The 23,125-nt window shown below is 38.4% G+C and overlaps 1 protein-coding gene across 2 annotated transcripts in view; it reads right to left on the bottom strand.

The window, feature by feature from the left end:
• Nucleotides 1-1,403: 1,403 nt before the first annotated feature.
• The window catches only part of Hspa4l (heat shock protein family A (Hsp70) member 4 like), a 58,059-nt gene continuing 36,337 nt past the window's right edge, over nucleotides 1,404-23,125 (bottom strand). Inside the window, exons 14-20 of one of the 2 annotated variants that reach the window (XM_039102005.2) lie at nucleotides 21,267-21,365; nucleotides 19,263-19,400; nucleotides 16,598-16,723; nucleotides 16,224-16,331; nucleotides 15,527-15,646; nucleotides 9,521-9,682; nucleotides 1,404-8,008 (exon numbers count right to left, since the gene is read on the bottom strand). In XM_039102005.2, the coding sequence (XP_038957933.1) occupies nucleotides 7,820-8,008; nucleotides 9,521-9,682; nucleotides 15,527-15,646; nucleotides 16,224-16,331; nucleotides 16,598-16,723; nucleotides 19,263-19,400; nucleotides 21,267-21,365 (942 nt within the window). In that variant the 3' untranslated portion in view covers nucleotides 1,404-7,819. The remainder of the gene's footprint in view (nucleotides 8,009-9,520; nucleotides 9,683-15,526; nucleotides 15,647-16,223; nucleotides 16,332-16,597; nucleotides 16,724-19,262; nucleotides 19,401-21,266; nucleotides 21,366-23,125) is intronic. The other variant, NM_001106428.2, reaches the window with a different exon arrangement.

The following is a 23,125-nucleotide window of genomic DNA, read 5'->3' as shown; positions in this document are numbered from 1 at the left end:
ACTAAGGAAATCACTTTTATTCTGCTCTGTTGACAGATTAGACAGGTGGCCAAAAGTATCATTGTGGAGTGTGCTCACCCTGCTGACGTCATGCTGCCTGTGAGATTTCTGGGCTGTGTGAACCATCTTGAATCTATTTCTTTATCCAAAGGGGGAAAAGGTTGAAGATAAATTATTAAGGTCACACATATAACAGAACAGTCCATTCTTACCTCTAAAAATCTTCCTCTTATATTACATATTTTGAGATTTTTTTTAAAAGAAACCCTTTCAAAATTTTAACTGATGAGCAGCTGAACTGAATAAACACCTGTAGCTCACCCATCTAAGGCTTTAGAATATGTGCACTTCCTGAAACTTTGAGATTGGGTTTCTTTGTGTAGCTCTGGCTGTCTTGGAACTTGCTCTGTAAACCGGGTTGAAGAGATCCACCTGCCTCTGCCTCCTGAGTGCTGGGATTAAAGGAGTGCATCACCAACACCACCCTGTAGCTGAGATCACTTGGAAATTTAAAGTGTATAGTATGTTTTTCTAGATTGAGGAGACACGTCCTTTTATTTTTTACAAGATATCTTAATCCCCCCAGATTAATACTATATATATTATATTTATTTTTTATCAGGAACAATTCTTTTTGTTCCTTTATTAATATTTTCCCTTTTCAGGAACACACATATATTTTATTAGGAACAGCAATTGCTTTTGTACCCTTCCTCTGCCTCCCAAGTACTGGGATTGAAGATGTGCACTACCATACCTGGCTGTGAGATGTGGTCTCTCACTAAACCGGTAGCTTGCCAAATGGTCAAGTTCTAGGGATCTCTTGTGTCCACTTCCTCAGTGCCACTAGCCCCAGTGTTGTTTGTTGTTGTTTTAGTGGGTGCTTTGGATCCACATGCTTGCATTAATACTTTTCTGAGATGTGCCCCAGCCCCAGGCGCAGCAGTTCCTTTTTATTTTACGTGTGTGTGTGCATGCACATGCATGCTGCAGCCAGGACAATTCTGTACACTTGAGATCTTCCATCATGAGATCTAGGGAACAGGCTCAGATCCTCAGGCTCACATAGCAAGTGCTTTTATTGGTTGAACCACCTTGCCAGCTCCAGGAGCAGCAAGTCATAGAGGACCTGGGCAGAAATTATTCTTAACCTGAGAAGTTCCAAAGCTTTTCTTCACTCTTAAGCTTTTGTCCATTAACACATTTACACTCAAAAACTACCATATGAATCTTAATCTTCAGAATTAAGTGCCTGAAAGTTTGCAAATCTTGCCAGATTGCTAAAAAACCAATGGTCATGCAAATTCCTTATTTAAGAAGATTAGTGACCTGGCATCAGTGTTTCATGCAGTGAGTAAAGGTCAACACTTAAACAGTAAACCTCTAGTGTGCAAAACTCATGGTCAAGGAGCAGGCAGAATATGTATTTATTATTATTACATGACTTCTTGACAATGTGGACTGACATCCAAAACTGAATTGCATTTATTATCAATTGCTACTTGTTTGCTAGTATGAAGATGCAGTTTACATACACAGGAAAGGTTTTATATGCTTTCATCATTCCATATGCAAACATTCTGTGGATATATTTGTGAACCAGTCAAATTCCAAAGTGATATTTATAGATTATAATTAACATTGAAAGTCATTCTTATGTCTGTTCATGTCTGTTATGCCAAAATTATTTTATAGATGTCACATTTGATTATAGTTTTCTGTACTGCATTGCAAACAGAATTGAGAAATCAAATGTATAGTTCTTCTAAAAGGAAGAAAACTAATACTAGTTACTAAGAACTAAACTGTCAAAAGTCCTTGTATAGGAATGACTAGAGTAGAGTCTCTTTGTACATGGTTGTAATAATAGTTGTGAAGATGACTGGAAGACTGTTTACCAGAACTAGAAAATTTAGCATAACTTTCTTTAAACTATTCTGGCTGGGTGGTGGTGGCACATACCTTTGTCCCAGCATTCAGGAGACAGAGGCAGGAGGATCTCTGAGGCAAGCCTGGTTTATATAGTGAGTTTAATTTCAGGACAGCCAAAGCTACACCAGACCAAAACAAAAAAACTATGTAGTGTAATGTAACACTACACAGCTTAGTAACAATGGCTTCTTCCTCCGAAATCTAAGAGGTGACAGTTTCATATTAGGACTCTCCTTCCAAGACACTAAGCCACCAAAGTTTATTTTAGAGAAAAATGTACACTGTAAAGCTAGGTTTTTTTTTGGTCTTAAGTTGTTTTTAACATGTACATTCTAAGCAGGTGACATGATTTTAAAGGTGTTTTCACTTACTCTCTCAGAAAGAACAAACAGGAAACTTTAAATAAAGAGATGCAGAGTGCTTTTTCTTAATCAAAAATCAAAGGTGTCTGCTTTTTACTTTGAACTTCTAGTCTTGTTATTTTGTCATACTTAACACACAACATTCACAAACTGACTTCTTTTGGCCAAGGACTACTTCAATGCCACTATTAAACCTGAAAATGATGAATCTGGAATATTCATCCTGGTTTATTACATATGTGTGATGTAAAAGCTCAAGGCTGAGGCAGGAGGATCACAAGTTAGAGGCCAGCTAAGACTATATATCAAGACCTAATCTCAAATACAAGGGGAAAGGGCCTCAAGGGAACTTTAGTTGCTAATTTAAACTGCTAATTTAATTATCAACATGGCAGATGAATGCTTTAAATATTATGAAAGAGAAGAGTTAAAGGAAAATCAAGGTTGTAAGAGCAATGCATTTGAAAACACTATTTAAATGACATTTTACATACAGCCAATTGTGAAAACTAGTTATTTAAATTCTGTAATACAATTTAAAGCATGTTGTATCTCATCATCTCTACAGGATGTTTTTGGGTGTCTATATGTTTTCTTAATAATCATCCTGTGACTTGGGTGACATAACTTCATACTCCAAGCAAGGGTCATGCTATGTCAGTACCATGGATATGACTGCATCATGCATCAGATGGTCATGACTTAGTTACTGCTATCTTTGACTCCTTGATTTGAAAGCTCCTTGTCTCAATATATTTTAACAAATATTCTTCCCTTTTTACTCTTCACTATTATAATATGCTGGATGCATCCTTAAGAATCCAGTAGGCAAGGAGCCTTTGCAGCTGTACAGGTCTGTCAATTTCTAGTTTTTGATTTTCCTTTGAAGCGGTTTGATTTTCAACATTCTTAACATTCTAGATGCCCCTTTACTGTTTAACATAACTAAGAATTTTGCCATGTTTAGTGGTTTGAATGAGAACGCTCCCCCATAGGCTCTGTTTAGTCACTGGAGACTAGAAGTGGTTTGAGAAGGATTACAAGGATTAGGAGGTGTGGTCTTGTTGGAGGAAGTGCATTACTGGGGTTGGACCTTGAGGTTTCAAAAGATCATAGAAGGCCCAGTGTCTGTCTCTGTTTCTCTCTGCCTACTGCCTATAGATCAGGATGTAGCTATTAGCTACTTCTCCAGCACCATCCTGCTTACCTGCCATCATGCAAATGGACTCAACTCTGAAACTGTAAGCAAGCCTCCAACGAAACGCTTTCTTTGACATGAGTTGTCTTTGTCATGGTGTGTGTCTCTTTCTAGTAATAGAACAGTGTACTAACACATCATTAAACTTAACACATTTTGGCAAGATTGTAATCCCAGTACTAGTTTGTTAGAAGACACTGAATATGAGATTGCATGCTTATTTTATGTGTATGAATGTTTGCCAGAATGTTATGTTTGTACCTGCAGTGCCTGCTGGGGCTAAAAGATGGTATTGAATCCTCTGGGAGTGGACTTACAGGTGGCTATGAGCAGTGATAAGGGTGCTAGGAACTGAATCTTGGTCCTTGGGGAAGAACAACCAGTACTCTTAACTGCTAAGCTATCTTTCCAGATCCAAGAATTTAATTTTGTGTACTTTAAAGACAAATATGATGGTTAAATAACTACAATTTTTAGCTAAAATGCTGGTCTTTGATTATTTATTAAAGCTTATTAAACAAAAGAAAAATCTTGTATGTTTTCTTGGAATTGCTTTTAAAATATTTAGATTAAGTCTTGACAAAGAACCATAAATAAATGTTTAAAGTTGAAAATCTTTTGGTCAAATGTCTGTGTCCTCTAAAATTTCCTGGCTGCCTTAAAATTGTTTAGCTTTTTAAAGAATTGTTAAAATATGGACTCCAGAAAGAGGGTAGCAATGATTAGAACCAGACTCTATAAGCACCTCTCTTTTGTTTTTTTTTGTCATCCACATCTTCAAATACAAACGAAAAATCAATTAGCTCATTCATTAAAATTTTATAACCAAATGTCACAAAACAAATTTCTAAAATGAAGTTTTATAAACTGTATATATCTAAAATAAGTCACCTCTAGGCCTTCTAAAATATGACACTTCTTTTTGCTTAGGGATCTATCCCAGGGTTAAGAATGTTAGTGAGGCCCCTCTACACCAACACCTGTCCCCACCTACAGTCCTGTTTCATAAAATTAGTACAAAGGACTTAATCTCTCTGAGTTACCAAGCCCTAGGTATCAAAGCCACATGGGAATGGCTCCTGGAATTGTTTCAAAGGTCACCATAACATTTCAAATGCGTAAGAATGGAAAAATAATTTTACTTAGTCTAGGTCACAGTTTAGGTCTCTCACCTTTTCAGGTGGATTTCTCTTAAGTCACGGATGTGCTAATTCTGATAAAATGTTTAAAAACATTTTTTCCCTTTTGGAGGTAGGGTTTTACTATGTAGCACTGGCCTAGAGCTCCTTATGTAGATCTGACTGGCTTGAACTCAAGAAATTTGTCTGCCTCTGCTTGAGGAGTGCTAGGATAAAAGGCATTTGCTAATATGAGTGGCTTAACACTATCTTTAAATTGAATATTGAGCTCTAATATTTAAAGATGCCTTGTCAGGAAACTATCACCTGATGCCCACACCTCCAACCCAGCAAAGACCTGGTTACTGTTTTAAAACTGACATGTAATTTTAGTATTTGAATTACTTGATGTTTGTAGCTTTTTAGAATTTTAAAAATTCTGTAGTTTGCTAAAGAATTCTTTTCTGGGATAGAATCTCAGTGTAATCCGGCATGGCCATAGTTAAGTTCAGACTCTTTCCATCTCCACTCCTGGGTGCTTGCACCCTTATCTTGCAGGTCCTTCCTTCCTTCCTTCCTTCCTTCCTTCCTTCCTTCCTTCCTTCCTTCCTTCCTTCCTTCCTTTCCCTTTTTGTATCATTTAAGAGTCTTCGTATAGTTGGTTATTACAGATTTATTTCTTTTTTCGGGGAGCAGATGGCTTGAGGAAGGGTTTCTCTGTGTTGCCTTAGTTGTTCTGGAACTTGCTTTGTAAACTAAGCTAGTCTCAAACTCAGAAATATGCTTGCCTCAGTCTCCTGAGTTCTGGGACTAAAGGTATGTCCACCACAACTGCCTTAATGGTTGGTTTCTTTTTTTTTTTTTTCTATTTTTTTTTCCGGAGCTGGGAACCGAACCCAGGGCCTTGCGCTTGCTAGGCAAGTGCTCTACCACTGAGCCAAATCCCCAACCCCAATGGTTGGTTTCTTAAAGGAAGATAATTTGTACTTTCAGAATTAAACCATACTAACATATTTTTAAGCAGTATGCTGGACAGTAACATTGCTTTGGCTGTGTGTCCTTTAAAGTGCACCTTTTTGCTTTGAAAACGCTTGGATCTGGCATTACCTATTGCAATGCATATTAAAGATCAGTTGAATCATACTGTCAACACAAAACTGCTAAGGAAAGTACATTTTCTTTCCCTTAAATAGCATAGTTTTTTTTTTTAAAAAGCATTCACATCAAATTGGTAAAGTATAGACTATCTTTAGATATACTAAACTTACTAAATGATATTATATAATTATGTTTTTTTCTCTGACTAAAACATTAAACTAATTGCGTGGAAGTGACTTAGCAGAATGGAAAACCTGAGGCTTCTGGACATTCAGACGCAGGGTGAGACGTCTCTTCTACTTCCAACAGGTCCTGAGGGACAGCTCCTTACTGAGTCTAAGCCATAACCAGGAAGCAGCTAGACAATCTCTGTGCGGTTATGTATTCCCTTTACAACCATGATTTTTTTCCTTAAGTGTACCTGTGTATATATTTACCATACAAATTAAAAGTAACTGATATCTACTTAAAATGTATTTCTTCATTTATTTGGATCTAATTGTTTCACTGTAATAAAAGATATAGACATTTAAAATGTTTGGATTTTATGATTTTCTTAATAAAAGGAAATGATATCTACCCCCAAAATCTGAATAAAAATTCCTGCAAAATGACAATCCCACCCTCCTGTATTCTCCTTTCAGTGCAGACTACATTGTAGGAACAAAATCTCTATTAGAGAACTCATTTGAGAAATGGCTATCCCTAAAGATAGTATACTCTCGGTCTTTAGCTACTTAAGAAAAAGTCAGTATTGAGTTTAATATAAAGATTTAGCTTTGGGAAAACAAAGAGCCTCTGAAAATTGTACCTGAAGTCAATCTTCAGTGAACAGCACTAAGAACACAAGGGCCCGTTGCATTCTGTCCTGCTTCTGTCCCTTGAAGACTGAAGCATCACTCCAGCCTTCCCCATGGTTAAATAAGACAGTTCCAAGGCTCAGAACACAACTGAATGGTGGGAACGAGTCTGGTGATAAACCACAGGCCAGGTCCTTAAGATGGCTGAAGTTCACTGTGCCTTTCCCCATTTAAGAAGCACCAACCCTGGAGCCAAGTTTTCAAAAGGCAATTTAACAGCAGGAACTATAATTTAATCACATTATATCATATTACACTATGTAACATTATGTATTTTACCTACTGATGTAACACAGTTTATTACAAGCATTATTTCCTAAGACTTGGTACAGGTACTCCTTTCAAGGAATTACTGCTTATTTAATAGTGTCTATCTACATTGGAACATTAAATCAGTGATAGGTATATATAATGCAAGGCATTGTGCAACGTCTCCCTACCCCAGATTAAGGTATTATTAACAAAAAGCAATTAAGAAAACCAACACAACTATAAACTGAACCAAGGCTGTCAGCATCACAGATGCACACCTGAGCAGGTCAACAGTGCTTTAGCATTAGTGTGGACAAGTGTGGACAGCAGCTGGTCTTTTGGACAAGTAGATCAACAGTTTCAAATGAAGAGTTACTCGAGGAGGAAACACAAATCCATGCTACTAACAAAAGCAGCAAATGCTGGTGTTATTCCAACTCAAACCACACTGTCCCTCTGAGTGTCATTTTGATCATTTATGTGATGACAAGACTGGATTCCTTATGGCGCATCAGTGAGATGTTCTAGGATGTCAGAACCTCCCGTTTGTTTTAATATTTAAGTGATAGCATTAGGGAACTAGAAAAGGGTCAGTGCTGGTGGCTCTAAACCACATTATCTTCAGATTGTTTTCACAACAATAATGCAGTTAACCCTGCCTCTGCAACAAAAGAGCAATGCAGTATCCTGTTCCTGCACACAGAAGCTGAGGGCTATGCAAGTAGAAGCTGTGGCTACAGTGGGTGGTTGCCGAGTACATAGCAGTCCTGCATACTGACACAAAGTATGTAAGGAGAGCTCAAACTGATTTGTACGTCTATATTCAGCTAAAGCTTCACAGCAGCAATGGACATCAATATGCACTCAATATAGACACTTTTCGAAACTACTCCAAAAAACAAATGACAAAGTAGTTAGGAACAACTGAACATATGTTGTGTGTACCAGGCATAAGGATGGACGGACCCTGTGGTTAACCCCTGCTGAATTACATGGCGCCTAGTCCACTTCCATCTCTCCAGAGTCGGTGTGCTGGGAGCCTCCTTTGGGTGGGTCTGGGCTGCTCTCTGCACCATTCTGTCCATCCATCGGTCCATTGTGCTCACTACTAGCTTTTGTTTTATCTTCGGGAGCTTCTACTTTTGGTTTGGGCTTATAAACGATGGGGTTACAGAAATTATCCAGTTCCTGGAGACAGAAACAATGAGCCATGTCAAACATTACACAAACACTTAGATATTTGTTGGTCTTCTCTAATCTCTCATGCATCCTCATACATTTGAATATGTCACTATATTTAACAATTTTATTACTGTATCTTTTATTTGTTTTGTTTCTTGAGTCAAGAATTTCTTTGTGTAGCCCTGGTTATCCCGAACTCACTGTGTAGACCAAGCTGGTTTGGAACTCAGAGATTCACCCACCTCTCCCTTCAGAGGGCTGGGATTAAAGGTATGAGACTACCACTCACCCAGCTACTGTACTTATTTAAAAAAATGTGAATTTGATTTTTAATTTCATGTCCACTGGTGTTTTGCCTGCCTGCATGTCTGTGTGAGTGTGTCACAGTCTCTGGAACGGGAGTGACAAAGCTGTGAGCATCCATGTGGGTGCTGGGAGCTGACCTCATGTCCAAGATCACTTATAGGTTGTTCACAATGAATTATGTCCTTATTTCCTTTCAAGTGAGAGCTGTGTTTAGTGCCTAGGAAAGTGATTTTATTATGGTTTTATAATTCTTTTTGTACAATATGTTGTAATGTCTTTATAACAAAAATATATTTGATAGCTATATCACACATACAGTAGCAATTCTTCGATTTATGCAGTAGTTTCTAGAATTTTGAGTTTTGGCAACAGGTATACACTCCAAATTTTTTGGCATATATGTGTGTGTATGCTCTGACACAATGTTCCAGGAAAACTGTACAGGTATAAATTGGTGAGGGAGAGTACTTACTGTTCCACATCCTTCTAACTATGCCAAGCTTAGGAACATGAGCACAGCAAATGACAAATTCTCGGTGACTAGGGACACACTTCTTTGTCAGCCCTCTAGCTCAGAGTTTTCACTTACTACAATTTGCACAGTTTTGCTGCCATGTTTATACCTTTTGACATGTTTATTATTAGCATTTATTAAAATTCAACATTTATCTGAGGTTACATACAATTACAAACAGGACACAGTGGAGGATTTCACACTCTAAAGACAGACCTATTGCAACCAAGTTGTTAAAGTCTCAAGGCCTCTGGATATGTAGGGTGATCACATTGCTATACTTCATTCTGTATTACTTCCAGAACTTAAAATCCAGCATGTGTGGCAACTTTGAAAAAGGAGTGGGGACTCCATAAAACCTAGAGTTGAGTCAGCAAAGCCAAGTCTGGCCTAAATTGTTCCTCTGTCAGTTGATTATTTCTCAGAGGTGACATCCGTTAATTTTTTCAGTCCTTAAATGTATTTTAGTGCTCACACTAATTAAGGAGGAAGTTTTAGCCAATGAGGCAGCTCAGCAGGTACGGGGTGCCTGCTAGGCAAGGCTGACCACCTGAGCTCTATCCTTGAACCCACCTGAAAGGGACAGCTGAGAATCAACCACTGCAGAGCTCTCCTCCACTCTCCCATGAGCCACACACTCACTGCTGTCCTCACACACATCAGTAAGGTGTGTTTTCAATGGAGTTTGAGTTGCTTACCTTTGACTTTGTAACTATTTCTGACACCTTTACCACGGGATCTTGAGTAAGACTTAATTTATTCTGCGCGTTCATCTTACTGTTTAGCCAGTTCATGGAGTCACTGATGTACTTTTCAACTTTTTCCATTTCAGCAGGATCCAGATGGTCATATCTTTCATCCTATTAAGAATTAATAAAATGGTAAAAGAGAAAGAAGTAACTAACTTTTAGTAAGCAATGGCTTGTTGATAATTTCTCCCTAAAATATTTATATTCTTACTTATGACATACTTCATTTATATTCATGTAAAATGCCACATATGAGATGACACAAAACAAAGAGACTGGGTAAAAATATAAAATCAGTGCAGACTTGCAAAGGACTCTCAGAAGTTAGCTTTGGAAAAGAACTACTAGTGGAGGCTGTGTATTAGGCAAGAGAGGCTAGGATGGAGTAGAATTTATACAGATTAAGGCGAAAATAAGTGCACAGGTATATAATGAGGGAGAAAGAAAATTCTTGAACATACCATAAAAGTAGGTGGTGTATTCTTGATTTAAAAAAAAAGACAGTGGAATTCTGTCTAAACAACACAGCTACAGCGTCTACATCTAGGAAACCACTCCCAAAGCCAGGTTACACCAGTACCCAAAAGAGCAGAAAGAAGCAGCAACATAATATGAACTCAAGAAAATTTCCTGATAAGGATTATTGGCAGCCTAGAAAACAGGATGAACAGGAAGGGAAAGTGTTGAGGAAGGGAAGAGGGTAAGAGAGCACACATGGATGAAGCACAGTGAGGGAGGACAATCACAACAGGAAAGCATGATGCAGGAGGAAGCAGAAGGTGCAGGGGATAAACCCAAACAAATTCCCTTTGAAAAAGACAGGATGAAATGATACTGTATATGCTAATTAAAATGTTTTTTTTTATTAAAAAACAAACTTCTTTTAATGTCTTTATTTTCCCCTATGTGTTTTCAGAAAGGGTCTCACCTAGCTACCCCTGTGTTTATCCTTATCTTCAGCCTTAGCCTCTTAAAGCATTGAGTTTAAACCCCAAAGTTAAAAAGCAGGGACCAGGAAGAGGCCATTTTCAAAACTGTTAAGCTTTTTCAGACATTCAAGATTTCTTTATAAGATTGCAAATAATGTCCCACAGCTCTCTGTACCCAAATCCCATGGGGGAGGGAGCTGGACTCTCAGAAGTGCTGACAATCCTGAGAGCTCAGAGGAGAGAACCACTTCTGCCCACATTCCTGGCCCAAAAGGAACCTGCCTAAGGCCCTCTGGATATGGGCACCTAGGAGCAGAGAGGGGCAGGACCCTTCCGGTTTCTGCCTGAGCCCAGAGCTGAAAGCCATTTGCCTAGAGAGCTGACAACACCTGAGAGTAGAGGTAAGACCAACTCTTCTGCTCCAAGCCACCTCTCTGGAGGCTTCAGGACACACAAACCCAGGAGCAGCTCTCTGTTCTCAGAATCGGATGAAAGAAAATAGGTCTATGGGAGTGCTGGCACACAGGATTACAGGAGGGTCAAGTCACTGTCAGAGACAGCAAGACAAGCTAACACCAGAGACAACCTGATGGCCAGAGGCAAGCGCAGGAACCTAAGCAACAGAAATCAAGACTTCTTGGCATCATTAGAGCCCAGTTCTTCCACCAAAGCAAATACTGGATGTCCCAACACATTGGAAAAGCAAGATTTGGATTTAAAATCACATCTCATGATGAAGATAGAGGACTTTAAAGACATAAATAACTCCCTTAAAAAATGTAACACAGGTAAACAAGTAGAAGCCCTTAAAGAGGAAACACAAAAACCTCTTAAAGAATTACAGGAAAATACCACTAAACAGGTGAAGGAATTGAATAAAACCATCCAGGATTTAAAAGTGAAAATAGAAACAATAAAGAAAGCACAGAGGGAAACAACCCTGGAGTTAGAAAACCTAGAAAAGAGATCAGGAGGCACAGACGCAAGCATCACCAACAGATACAAGAGACAGAAGAGAGAATCTTAGGGGCAGAAGACACCATAGAAATCATCGACTCAACCCTCAAAGATAATGTAAAATGCAAAAAGCTCCTAGCCCCAAACATCCAGGAAATCCAGGACACAATGTGAAGATCAAACCTAAGGATAACAGGTATAGAAGAGAGTGAAGACTCCCAATGTAAAGGGCCAGTAAATATCTTTAACAAAATTATAGAAGAAAACTTCCCTAACCTAAAGAAGAGATGCCAATAAACACACAAGAAGCCTACAGAACTCTAAATAGATTGGGCCAGGAAAGAAATTCATCCCATCACATAATAGTCAAAACACCAAATGCATAAAACAAAGAAAGAATATTAAAAGCAGTAAGGGAAAAAGGTCAAGTGACATATAAAGGCAGACCTATAAGAATTACATCAGATTTCTCACCAGAGACTATGAAAGCCAGAAGATCCTGGACAGATGTCATACAGACCCTAAGAGAACACAAATGCCAGTCCAGGTTACTGTATTCAGCAAAACTCTCAATTAACATAGATGGAGAAACCAAGGTATTCCATGACAAAACCAAATTTACACAATATCTTTCTAGAAAATGTCATCCTGAGTGAGGTAACCCAATCACAAAGAAACACATGTGGTATGCACTCACTGCTAAGTGGATATTAGCCCCAAATCTGGAACTGCCCAAGATATAATCCACAGGCCACATGAAGCTCAAGAAGGATGACCAAAGTGTTGTCCTTCAGTCTTTCTTAGAAGGGGAACAAAAATATTCATAGGAGGGGATATGGAGTTCAGAGCAGAGAATGAAGGAATGGCCATTCAGAGCTTGCCCCACCTGGGGACACAGCCCATATATACATGTAAGCAAGTATACCTTATAAGCAAGATAATACCCAAACTAGACAATATTGATGAAGCCAAGAAGTGCATGCTACAAGAGCCTGTTATAGTTGTCTCATGAGAGGCTCTTCCAGAGCATGTCAAATACAGAGGTGAGTGCTAGCAGCAAACCATTGAACTGAGAACAGAGTTGTCATTGGAGGAGTTAGAGAAAGGACTGAAGGAGCTGAAGAAGCTTGCAACCCCATTAAGAATAACAATGCCCACCAACCAGTCCCAGGGACTAAACCACTACCCAAAAACTACCCTTGGACAGACCCATGGCTCCAGCTGCATATGTAGCAGAGGTTGGCCTTATTGGGCACCAATGGGAGGAGAAGCCCTTGGTCCTGCCAAGAATTGACCCCCCAGTGTAGGGGAATATCAGAGGGGGAGGCAGGCAGAAAGGGGAGTGGTTGGAGAGGGGGAACACCCTTATAGAAGAAGGGGGGAATGGGATAGGGGGTTTATGGCCCGGAAACCAGGGAAGGGAACAACATTCGACATGCAAATAAAAATATCCAATCACTTAAAAAAAAGGGAAAAAAGATTACAAATTACACATTATCACACAGGACTTGGCTTCTAGGCTGCTATATTTTATTGTTTCTTATTGCCTCAGGGATTAAGTGTTATTTGCTAGTTTATTTGCATTAATCATCAAATATGCTTTGTAAAAATTATCTATAGCCTGAGCCTTTTTCCAGAACTCTTATATCTAACCAACTAGAGGCTTTGTAAAGTTTGAAATTTCTACAACTACAATTTAATAAACTCATTACATTATCACCTACTTTTTGAAGTTTTCTCCTTGTCAAAATATTTAAAATGCAATCCATCCATATTAAAAACTCTGGGGTAGTTTTGTACTGTTATATGTATACCTTATAAGCAAGATAAATGCAAACCTCTAATCACTTCTGATCTTTCACTATCTGGTTCCAATTTTCACCATTTCTTGATTGTATTATTCCAGCCTACGAATTACCAGATGCTTCACAACCTAAGTCAAGTCAGATCGGTTCTAGACTCTAAAACCTCCAAGCTACCTGTGTCATAGTAAATCTCACTTTTTCACAATAGTTAAGAAGGGGTGAGGCCTTCTGTGGTCAGGAGTCTGCTCCCTCCCTTCCTAGATTTAAGTCACAGCAGCTTCATTGTTTCTTCAATATATCCCCAGAGTGTGAGAGGCAGGGGTGGGCGAGGGAGTGTAATGACACATATCTGAAGGTCAGAGGGCAAACCTAGGAGTTTCTGATCATCACAAGTGACCTCAGGATTAAATGTCAGGCTCAGTAGCCTTGATGCATGAAGCCGTCTCACTAGCTCATAGTTCTGTTGTCAAGAACATTTCCTTTCTATACATTCTGAGCCCTGGCTTCTGTCAATTCTTTTCTGATCTCTCTCTCTCTCTCTCTCTCTCTCTCTCTCTCTCTCTCTCTCTCTCTCTCTCTCTCTCTCTCTCAGTGGTTGGCCTTCTTTCAAACATAGCTCCTGGAGGTTCCTTACCTTTTCAATAGCCCCTTTACCAGCAGTTGATTTTCCAACTGAAGCATATGAGAACAAACAGGCCCAGAATTTCTTTTTGCTAGAGTCCAGGACCCACAAAACATCCTGGTACATAATTAGAACTCGCATGCCTAATCAAATAAACCCTGGTTTGCTATGGATGATATCTTAAACCCATACACTCATGATGACCACTAAAGTCATTGGAGCACCAACCATGCCAGATTTATAATGTGCTTGATACTCTGTCTGCCTCATTCTGTACTTTTCCATTATCAATATTTCTGTTTGTAGGAACATAAGAAGATTGGGCTAGCCAAATTATAAATTTTCTTTCAACACACAGAATTCTTACTTCTGAAATAAAGAATTAAATTGTGTATTGGAAAAAAGTGTACACACAGAGGGTATATAACACTGATACCAGCTGATTCAGTGTAACTGACTACCATCATCTACTATGTGTAATCCAACAATCTGCTTAAGCATTCAATCTCCTCTCCTCTTCTTCCTTTTCCTCTTCTTCCTCCTCTTCCTCCTCCTTTTTGTTGTTGGTATTTTTTTTTGTTTTTTGTTTTTTTGGTTTTTTTTTTTTTTTTGAGACAGGGTTTCTCTCTGTTCTAAGTCCTGGCTATCTAGGACTCACTTTGTAGTCCAGGCTGGCCTAGAACTAACAGAGATATGGCTCTATCTGCAGACCTCCTGAGGCCTGGGATTAAAGGCATATGCCACCATGCCCAGCTCAAGCACCCAGAGTTTCCTAATATTTGAATTTAGACAACAGTATTCATAGTTCATATTAAATACCCTGGGGAAAACAGTGTGAAAACACCCACTCATAGTGCTTACGATTTACTAAGTGCTTGGTAAATCTAAACTTCTGGGATGATGGGATGCCTCAATGATTCTGCTGCTGCTCTCCTGTGCATATGAATGCAGTGTCAACATCAATGATCAAATTTGGTATTAACTGAGTATCAGGCAGTGACCAGTAAACCTGACCTCATGGGACAAGTTCAACAAGATGGTCTTACTCCTTTTGAGTTTTCTGAAATAGACCTGTATCTACTGGTCTGCTGCAATTCAATGGAGGCAATGAAGACATGGGCATAGGGGAGATTATAATGTGAACCAGTAATCTCTATCAAGTCTGCTAGGCTCTGTTTAGATGGCTGACTAGCCACTTACTGCTTTACCCAAAGGGACACATGACATATATTACCTTACCTGAGGCTTCAAAACAGTGGAGAATAGAGAGAGTTTTGGGTGTGTATGAAGAAAAAAAGGAGATTATGGATGATGAATGATAGATGGAAGATCAACAACAAATCAGGCAAGAAGCCTGGTTTGGTAGTTTAGAGTCAGGGAAAACCTTTTTCTCATGTAAGAAACACAAAAATGAAAACAGTGCATTTTGCAACTGGGTTAAACTTAAGCTATGATTTCAGGAAATTCTAAAAGGTTGAAAGTCTCAGATTTTAAATGTCCTGGAATCCTCTACTGGTAATTCTTCAGTAAAAAGCTGTAAGTTTGATATGCTCAGTCTTGAAGTGGTAAGACCTGCAGTGTTGGAGCTGAGGACTTCTACTGTCACCATACATTAACAGCAGCTGCCACCATTACCCCGTACCTTGTTTCTGTGTGCTTCTATCACTTTCAGGACAAGCTGGATCTTTTTCCCCAAGTCATTTAAAGCTTTTGGTCTCTCTTCATGCTCCACGTACTTCATTTGAATGGGCTGGCCATATTTCTATTCACATAAGAAACATTTAAAAAGAATGAATAGAGTTCTAACAGAATACATTTGTCCCCTACAGGATGATAAACAGACAAAGACAAATATGTCCCTTCTGTCTTCCCACAAAGTAAAGTGTTAACATGGCCCTCATCCTACTTTAACCCTCATTTTATCTAAAGCATTCACTAAGGATTATCCCTTGACTTTCTTCAAAACCAAACATCCACTGTCAATCCTTTCAAAGCATGGGGCTAAACTGTGTAGAACCACTTGAAAAAGACAATGACCATCTACTACATACAGAATTCACAAATTTAAAAATTGGGTTTCAAATTTTATTTTATTTTTGAGACAGGGTCTCTGTGTGTAGCCCCCTGCTGTCTTTGAACTCTCTATGTAGAGTAGGCTGGCCTCACATTCACAGAGACCCACCAACTTCTCTGTATAACCCAAGAGCTCAGTGAGGTTAAAGTGTGTTCCACCATGCCAAGCAAAATGACCCAAACTAAATAGCAACGCTTTTACATCATCATCTTTACAAAAACTGCTTCAGTTAATAGTCACCAACCCCTTAAAGCAATTTACTAACCTTTAGCTCCTGAAGCTTATCCACATAAACTTGTTTAGGTTGGTCCTCTCCTTCTTCATAAAGCCAATTTTCTGTGTCTTCTAACATTGCAGACAGCTTATTCATGTCCTAAGTTATACATTTAAGAGATACTAATTACAAATGCCTTTCTTAGAAAAAAGTCATTAAGAGATGCTATTCAGCTCAATGCCAGATTCATCCGACCTTATTCATAAACATGTTTTCATTATCCTTCTGCAACTTGAAAAATAACTAAGAATCATCTCCATGTAGGCTCAAAAATTGACAATAATGAATTTGATACACTTTTAAATGTAATTCATAGTAGGACTTTCAGACGAACATTCAGGCAGTTCTTACAACTTTAGACTTACTTCTGGAGTGATGAACTTTTCGTAGACAGTGCCCAATTTGTCTCTGAAATCATAGACGTATTCTTCAACAGCATTTTTAGCATCATTTCTTTCTTTCTCTAATTTATCCTGCATTATCATCTTCCCCTATTAAAAACGTTTCAGATTGTCAAAAAAAAAAACACACATTAGAGACCTGCTAGTTAAAACCATGATACTACTTTTTACTTCCTAAGAGGGCATATTTAAAAAAAAAGAATAGAATCTTTGTGATTGTAGAGAAACTGAATCCCGGAACACTAGTAACAATAAAACATTCCACATCCACAGACCACAGGAACAGTATGGAGTCTTCACAACTAATGAAACAGAAGCTGGGCATAGTGGTACATACCTTTGACTCCAGCAGGCAAATCTCTGAGTTTGAGGCCAGCATGAGCTACATATTAAAACCTTGTCTCAAATAATAAATAAATGAATAAAGTAAAAATTACATTAAATGAATGTAATCTCAGAATTATAAGTTGCCCTAAATTTAGCAATTCTAATTCTGAGCATATACTCAAATGAATGGGAAGCAGATACTTCACAGACATGTATATGCCAGAACCTCCTGAGGTATTATTATTACCAAAAATATATACTGAAACATCCATTAACTGATATACTGATAAATGATACATGTTCACATGACAATTATGAGGCTTAGAAGAAGTTTCACATATGAGTGTCTCCTGAGATTATGTTAAGTAAAACGACCCAGACACAAAAGGACAAGTATTGTGTAATTCAATTTATGTGAGCTTCATAATGAGGCAGACTCTTAGGAGACGGGAAATGGGTGAGTGTTCAAGGAGAACTGAAAGAAGGGAGGAGAGGAGAGTTTGGTTTTCATGCTACAGCATTTTCCATCTTGGACAGCTGTAAGCTTTGGAAATATCAGTGACAATGCTAAATACAATGAAGAATACTAACTTGAAAATTTAAACTTGAAAATAGTCTTAAGATGTTAAATTCTATACTACATGTATTTTAAAAATAACATATTCCCAAATCACTGACTTGTATGCTTTGAGTGAATGAATTATATGGTATAGAACTTAAACCCTTGTAATAGCTTTTGAACACATCTATACATGTTCAAACTCCAGCATCCCCATTTACTTGTTGGAGACAGCAGGAAAGGCACAGACTCTTAGTTTTGGTACCCTACGATGACTCTAACCCACATTACATGGCTGTCACTCACAGAGTGTCTTCCTCCACACCTGGTGCATTACTCTTAGTCAGGGATATATTAACAGCAGCTGTGATGCTGAGCTTTGGAGACTGATCCAAATATGAAGACCTGATCCAAATATGAAGGCTACTATCTGATTTGAGGTAGCATACTATACATAGTATAGGCCTCAGTTTTCTCATCCATAAGCCAAGACCAATAACAGAACCTACATACTGTGCTTGTTTTGAGGACTTCAAAGATCAACTGTTATGCTCAAAAGCAAGGAAAGAATGCAATTATAATTTTTGAACAAAATTTCACCTAAAAGCACTTTGTTTTCTAAACACAAGAATTCCTTTATAAATTATGATACAGTAGCATGGATTTAAAAATTAATGAAAAATTAATTTTGTACACTAATGTACAATAACTATAGTTTCCTACAGTTGGAAAAAACAAGCTCCAAATATATAAATTTTGAGTATTATATGAGATTTTTAGGAATTATTATGTATGAATAGAGCCTTGTTAATAGGTATTATGTATTGGAACTTGTAAAAAAGCAAACCCTGTAAAATCAAATTTTCTTCAGGTAATGATGGGCAGTAAATAGTTGAATGCACCATGCTTCAAAGACTGGAAATTAGGAACTTGTAGACATTAGGAAGCACCATTTCAATATAAATTTAAGGATAAACATAAATATAATCACTTCATACAGTTACTACTAAAGAAAGAACTCATTTCTCAAAAGACTAGAACTAAACATGAAAATAGACAAGAGCAGGTAAAACGTTAACAATGGCAGCAAAGTTTAAATCATGGTTAATCAACACTCTGAATGGTCTTTAAGTATCACACACTTACAAAGGAGGCTTGGTATGCCAGAGATGTTACATACCTGTGATCTCAGAAAGCAGAGAAAGGAAGATCGGAGATTCAAGCCAGTGTGGGCTATACAGGAAGATCCTGCTTTAATATCTCCCCAAAACAAGACAAAGAATCCCCCAAACCAAGCCAAAACAAGAGAACAAAAAAGGGCTGTTCTTACTTTATTACTCTTAAAGGATATAAAAGATGGAGCCAGAGGTGGTGGCACATATTCATAATCTTAGCATTTCAGAGGGAGAGGCAAGAGAATCAAGGGTTCAAGGTCATAGATTACACAATGAGTTTGAGGCCAGCCTAGGCTACGTGAGCCCTGGCTTAAAGTGGACAGGGGTAAGAATTCTCTTCAGAAGGCTTTTTTCTCTAAAGTGGATACTTTTTCATATAACTAAGATGAAAATATTATATATGGTACTAATACAGCTTACTATTTTGTCAAAAGGAGTTTAATGACATTTATAATTCCTTAATAATTGCAGACCAGATTGCTTAGATATAGTAGACAGCCTTCGACACCAATTCAGTATCAGACAGAATGCATTTGCTGCTATTCAACAGGAACTCCAACTCACATACCTCATTTTCAATGTAGCTATTGAGAAGATCTTGAGTCAGTTGTCTGTACAGGCTACTCTGGATAGGTAGATCAATACTCTTGATTTTCCCTTTTTTAATAGTTTGATTTATGCGATCTTGCTTGTCTGAAGGAGGTGCCTGTAAAAGAAATTCAAATCAAAAGAGAAAATTTCTAAAACTAACAAATATAAATTGTAGAGGTAAAACAAAAAAGCAAAGCCAAACAAACCTATTGTACTAGGCTGGGAGCGAAGCTCAGTAGTAAAGTGCTTGTTTAATATGTATAAACTCTGGGTTCAATTTCCAGTATCAACCCCATGCTTACACACACACACACACACACACACACACACACACACACACACACACACACACACAAATTCTAAAAGCCTTTTATAGTTAATTAATGCTAAACCTTTACTATGTTTGCAATATGGAGCTGTACTCCAAAGCTGCAGTGAACTACTACTTCACATATAGTACTATGGCTATAACTCTTGGCAAAGGAAAATAAATATAGGTAAGGGTATGGAGAAATTGGAACCCTTCTCATAAACTGTTGGTGATCTTATGAACTGTACAGTGCTTGCTGTCGGTTTGTAAAACAGCTGGGCCCCTGAGACTGTTCCCTGGACACTTGTAAGCCTGACTACCTGAGTACAATCCCTAGGACCCATATGCAAGCTGTCCTTTGACCTCCACACAATATGCTAACAATTCCATTGATGTGTCCAAGAAAATGAAAATATACACACAGAAAATTTGTCAAGGGTAACATTCTCAATAGAAACTACACTGTAAATGCTCATCACCAATACATGGAGAAATCAGAATGTAGGATGCACTGATCAATGCAGAAGTTAAGTATAACACATCTTAGAGGTTTTACAGAATTTTAAAATCGGAGGAAACAATCTTACAGCTACTCTGTACAGCTGGATATCTGCCCGGGGCAGCAGAATGTCACAATGGGAGCATGATACTGCAGCTGCACTTACCCATGCGTGAACTATCTCCCTAGCCTTCACTTATCTCATTCAGAGACTTGAATGAGGTAGGGAGGCCTAAGCAGTCAGTCAATGGGACCTGGTGCTCTCATGGCAGCAGACCTGGAATGTGATTAAGATGTAAGCTCACCTGCTCCTCACTGCCCTGATTACCACCACAATAGGCTTAGACCCTCACATTCAAGTAGTTTTAGCTGAGTGTGGTGGCACATGCCATTAATTCCAACACTCTGGAAGCAGAGGCAGGCAGAGCTCTGTGAGTTTAAGACCTTGTCTTTCTGATTTTTTTCAATAGACCAAGCCTTGATTTTTATTACTTAAAAAGTTGCATATTTATTTTGCTTTCTGACTCTGTGCTTGTGCCTTCAACACTTTCACAATGATTTTCTGCTCCGCAATAAGGAAAGCCCTCTTGATCCTGTCACGGACACACTTGGCATACATGCAGCCACCACAGGCCCTGCTGACATGTTTTTATGACAATCTCATAAGGACTCATAGCATGGACCCCTGGCAGTCTGCTTGGTCACACACCACATTCAGATTTAGGTGCTTTCCCTTGCTGTTGCCAGGGTTTTGAGACAGCCTAGTTTTGTTAGAGGATGTACTATAGGAAAGCTTACAACAGTATGCCAAATGCTGGACCATTTTGAGTGCCTGTAAGCCCTTTCCTTGGAAGAGCAAGAATTATTATTTTTTAAAGTAAACTATGATAAGACCAAAAATGCCATACCAAGCATTACACACTTAAATTGTCTTCATTTGGAATTGTTCTGTTTCTCCATTTCTCTAAGACTATTAATTTCTAATTTCTATGGTAGGTGGTGCAGGTCTGTGACTAACTACTTGTGAGCTGAGGAGGAAGCACTCCAAGTGTGAGACAGGCCTGTACTACACACAGGAGACCTTGTCTAGAACAGACACAGCCAGACAAGCAGACATGAAATGCAATCCTGACAAAGCTCCAATCCACGACCACACAATTAAGAAAACTAACCTTTGCCTTGGCCCCAGTGTGGTCAATCTCTTCTTCTGGGGTATGTTCAGCATGACATTTCTGATGACCTCCTTCTTCTTGGTCAACCTGCATTTTGTCCTGGCAAGAAAAAATATTAATTAATGATACAGTTTCCTTTTCTTGCAAAAAAGCACAGCCCTATTCCTGTGTTGAGATGTGTGTGTACACTAAAGCAGTTCACTTTTCAAATGTCAGTAGCAACACACAGATCACCAAGTATTTGACCAAAAAGATCAGGGGGAGCTATATAAACAGACCTTCTCATTCACCCTTTTTGGTCAACATATGCAAACAATATAGACAACTATTCTGAAATTCATTAATCAGTACTCACAAACAAGTTTTAAAAAAGGAGAATTTTCAATTTGACATGAAAATGTTGTGGACACTTTAGATAGAAAAACAATGAAAAAGATGAGACTCATAATCACACAATTCAGTTATATACTTTTAAATTTGTTTTTTACTGAAAATATTTTTTCATACAATATATTCTGATCACAGTTTTTCTTCCCTCATCTCCTCCTCACACGTCTAACTTCATGCCTTCTTTCCCTTTGTTACGTATTTTCAAATGTAGTAAAACACTTATGTCAATCAAAACTTAAATGTCTGTGAAGCATTGGAATATAAACTCCTGAGCCCCCAAAATCAGCTGTTTACTTGGCAAATAGTCTTAAGCAACACACACATTCCTGTGCTCTTTCTAATCACATTTACCATCTTCTCAAAAGAAGTTTAGAATATAGGAATCATTGTAATTCTCGCTATATCTGGAATTGAGAAAATACATACTACTCAGAAAGCTCTCTTGAACAAATAAATGCACACTTTTGTCAAAGAGAAGGTGAAGAAAATAAATAAAAATGTTCAAAAGTCCCAAAAATAGAAATGGAAGCAATAAAACTGAGGGAATCCTAGAGATGGATAATCTAGATAACTGAACAGGATCTAAACACTCAAGTATCACCAATGGAATACAAGAGATGGAAGGGAGAATCTCAGGTGTAGAGGATGCATACAATAGAAAAAATTGATTCATTGATCAAAGACAATGTTAAATATAAAAATTTCCTTACATAAAACATATGAAAAGACTAAACCTAAGAACAATAGGAATAGAAAAGGAATCATAGGTACAAGGCCCAGAAAACATTTTCAACAAAATCATAGAAGAAAAAAGGTTACTTTCCTAACCTAAAGAAAGAGCACACAGAGCACCAATAGACAAAGTCTTCGCACCATGGGCTGATTGGCAGAGTGATGTTAGCTAAGACAGATTCATGTGTTGAGGCAAGACATGTGGTGAGGCTTGGCTTCCATAGCTAAACCCTTGGTATGGACTCTTCACTGATCTTTGTTTTGCTGAGAGAGGCACAGGTGAGAATGGGCAACCCTTTTGGTCATTTATGCTGACTCCTGCTGAGGCCTGGCTATTCCTGCTAGGCCATGCTACCACTGCTATATCCTGACACTACTCTACTGAACTGGGCTGCTGGTATATCTTTAAAGTGTTTGTGAGTGGATCAAGCTGCTGCTGCTGACCTGTAATGACCAGGTATGCACTCACTGATAAGTGGATATTAGCCCAAAATCTGGAATTACCCAAGATACAATCCACAGACCACATGAAGCTCAAGAAGAAGGATGACCAAAGTGCAGACGCTTCAGTCCTTCTTAAAAGGAGGACTAAAAATATAAAAATATTCATAGGAGGAGATATGGAGACAAAGTTTGGAGTAGAGACTGAAGAAATGGCCATTCAGAGCCTGCCCCACCTTGGGATACAGCCCATGTATATACAACCACCAAAACTAGACGATATTGATGAAGCTGAG

This window comes from Rattus norvegicus, chromosome 2 (genome assembly GCF_036323735.1).
Source record: "Rattus norvegicus strain BN/NHsdMcwi chromosome 2, GRCr8, whole genome shotgun sequence".
In the NCBI taxonomy this organism is placed as follows: domain Eukaryota; kingdom Metazoa; phylum Chordata; class Mammalia; order Rodentia; family Muridae; genus Rattus; species Rattus norvegicus.
The sequence above is the reverse complement of the archived record's forward strand: the minus strand, read 5'-3'. Positions and strand labels throughout refer to the sequence as shown.